A 3,068-nucleotide genomic window follows, 5' to 3' on the forward strand; every position below is an offset into this window, starting at 1 on the left:
TGGTTCCGAAAGAACAGCGGTTTTCAGAGATATATCAGAACGTATGCAAATAAGCATTTTGTCTTTTTTTAGTTACTTTTACATCACTAGTTGTTCAAATTCGAAACCACTTTTTCGTATGTCCACCAAGCTAATAAGATACCCGTTCACTGGCAACCAACGCATCGTTCACTTGGTGCGGGTCCCTAAAACCTACCTGTAGTTCACGCTTTGAACATGTGCCCGTTTCGTGGCAGTACAAAACATTCTGGTAGTGTAAGACGCCCAAAAATTTTCAACCTACCGCATTTTAAACAAGCTCAACTCTTTTTGAAAACAGGCAGGATACTGGGAGACGGCGAAGAACTGGTTTTACCGTCATTATGGTTATAAACAGGCTCAACTCTTTTTAAAAACAGGCAGGATACTGGGAGACTGCAAAGAACTGGTTTTACCGACATTATGGTTACCAGCGCCAAACGTTGAAACCATATTATGAGGTGAAAGAAATCTTCATGCATCCGGAGTTTCGTGAGTTACGTTTGCATGCCTTGTCTATTTTCATCAACAAGTTACAAAATGTAGGCAGAAAAATTCTGGAATATGTTCCCAACCTTTTTGGTCCAGAAAGTAAAACAGTCCATATTTCATTACCAAGGCAAAAGCTAACAATTTGGTTGGACCTTCCTGATCGCATAACCAAATATGGTAGGTTCGTAACAGTGTTGTAGGAAAAAATAATCGGCATGCTGTCTTAAACCAAAGGGTTAGTTTAAGGATAGGTAGGATCAGTTTTCATTAGAATGAACTTATCAAAACCAGGAAGACTTCGACTTGAACTGTTTGTCATAACCTCAAATGAACTTGCTGAATCTCCTTATTTGTGAAGCATATTGTGGCTCCTCAGTCTGACTGATCGATCGTATTTTATGTTACATTGTATGGCTGGCTGAAAACAGTATGATGAGTCATCACTCTAGGAACCAGTCAATACGTGATCACGTGGTTTAGCCACTAGTGGCTGACTGTATAACAATCGATTGGAAAGTCGTGAATTCGAAGCTCCAAACTGGAGTTTTGTGAGATGTGCTCTGTTGATGGTTCCAAATGAGGATGGAGCAGCTTTACAGCTTCTCAGCTGTTAAACATTAGGAGAGAAAGAGAGAGAAAGAAATCTAATTGATAACAATGTGTTTGAACTGTGTTCTGCCACTCTGTGTGAGTTGTCTTAGAAAGTAGATGTCATTTTGACTTCCAGTTACCCGAAAAATTACATGCAGGCCAGTTACCAAGCTCGGTGAACAGGTCGGCTATCAGTTGAGCAGCAGTCTCCTACATTTTGGTTAGGTTTGTTTCAAAATTAATCCAATGTGGACGATGAAAACAAAAATCTTAAAAATCATTCAACTGTGGCACTCATTTGGTGTCTAACGAGGGGTGGGATCCTGCCAAATATCCCGAACCTATACAGGGGAAGTTCAGAGACAGAGGTCGATTTTGAACCACGGAACTTTCGGTTAGTAAATTCGCCCTCTAACCACTGAGCCATCTCCCGTCCTGCGACGGAAACTCCTGTAGAGGTTTTTTAATGATGTGCATATGAACACATCCACATCCAAGTAGAACATAAGATTAACGGAAACCCGGAGGCTGCGCCTACCTGATGAGCCCCAAGAACGGCGAAACCGGTGGTGGGCTGTCGACGGATTTTCAGCAACCTTATGAGTAATATATTACAAAGGAATAAACTGGTTTGTGTGTCAGTCTAGCCTCGCCCTAGGTTATAGAATTTTGATGGTGACCGGTGTTTATGTGAGTTGATGTTTTATCTTAAGTAGGGAAATTTCAGCTAGGAACAGGCCTAACGAACTATCCAGAATTACACCGTCACTTTTGCAATAACCTTCAGAGGTTGTGTAAACAACTTGTTAGAGCTTTGAGCAGTTCGGCATGGAGACCTAGTTAGATGTCCTGACTGATAAGATCATAAAATGGACCCATGCACTAGGTTGTTGCATTATTCGACAGAGCCAGGACGACCTTTCAGTCAGTTAGGAGCTAGAAATTCCGGGAGTTGGTCAGTCATATGCGGAGAGTCTATGTATGGTATATGTGTTTATACTATGTATAAATCGTTCAGCTGTAGCATCCTTTCGATGCCTAACTGTCATACCGCCAGAAGGAAGCATGGGGTCTCAGATACTGCCAGCTTGTCCAAGCCTAGATAGGGGAAGTCGAGGGGCAGAGGTCTGGTTCGAACCACGGACCGTTCGGTCAGTAAACTTGCGCTCTAGCCACTGATCTATGTAAATATAGTATGTACATTATAGTATGCTTAGTGTGCTTAGTATTCTTACTTTACACGTTTTCGGGAGGGTTTTTGGTCCTGTGAGCTCTAGTTGCTTCGTTTTGCGACATTTATTCCATAAATTATGCCTGAATGACATAAACCTGTTTTGAATCTAAATGGGAATTCCGTTTTTCCTTTGTTTGGTTATCTCGCCTTGTGCGAGAGTGACCGGATCAGTAGATCATCGTCCTGGAGTACCTAATTATTGACAGTTTATGTCCACCACCATGAAATAACAACCAAACGTTTTTCGCTTTTCACAGATCCTCAGGGGCTCTACAAAGATATTGCGCTTGTGTACCTGAAAGAAAGTGTACCATTCAAGGCTGTACCAGGCTTTGCTCCACTCAGACTGCCAAAACACACTCCTACTGGGGTATGGCCACCCCCTGGCTCGGTATGTATCAGAAAATGACATTTTCTTTTGAATACTTGTGAACACAACTCACCAACTGTATAACAGACGAAGTCTGGGCACCTAAGAGTGCGACTTCTTTCTGCGTTCGCATTCGTACCTATTTCATCCAATGTACAGTGGTCAACTGAGTGAAGTTCCCCAGATTTTTGTCGACCAAATCTAGCAGCTTGACCATTTCGAACCATATTGTGGGACCTGACAGCTTCAGGCTTTGTGCTTATTCGTGGCAACGCCTTTCTGCTTGGTCTTGTGTGGTTCCAAGTAACATGAGTAGCATTAGTGGTATATTATATTATTATTAATAATATTATTAATATTAAT

The 3,068-nt window shown here is 41.9% G+C and overlaps 1 protein-coding gene across 1 annotated transcript in view; it reads left to right on the top strand.

Moving 5' to 3' along the window:
* The window catches only part of T265_06071 (hypothetical protein), a gene marked incomplete at both ends in the record, with an annotated part of 12,400 nt that overhangs the window by 3,027 nt on the left and 6,305 nt on the right, over positions 1-3,068 (top strand). The window contains 3 exons of the mRNA XM_009171249.1: positions 299-365; positions 399-560; positions 2,601-2,726. Coding sequence (XP_009169513.1) covers positions 299-365; positions 399-560; positions 2,601-2,726 — 355 coding nt within the window. The remainder of the gene's footprint in view (positions 1-298; positions 366-398; positions 561-2,600; positions 2,727-3,068) is intronic.

Source organism: Opisthorchis viverrini (assembly GCF_000715545.1).
Source record: "Opisthorchis viverrini unplaced genomic scaffold opera_v5_134, whole genome shotgun sequence".
In the NCBI taxonomy this organism is placed as follows: domain Eukaryota; kingdom Metazoa; phylum Platyhelminthes; class Trematoda; order Opisthorchiida; family Opisthorchiidae; genus Opisthorchis; species Opisthorchis viverrini.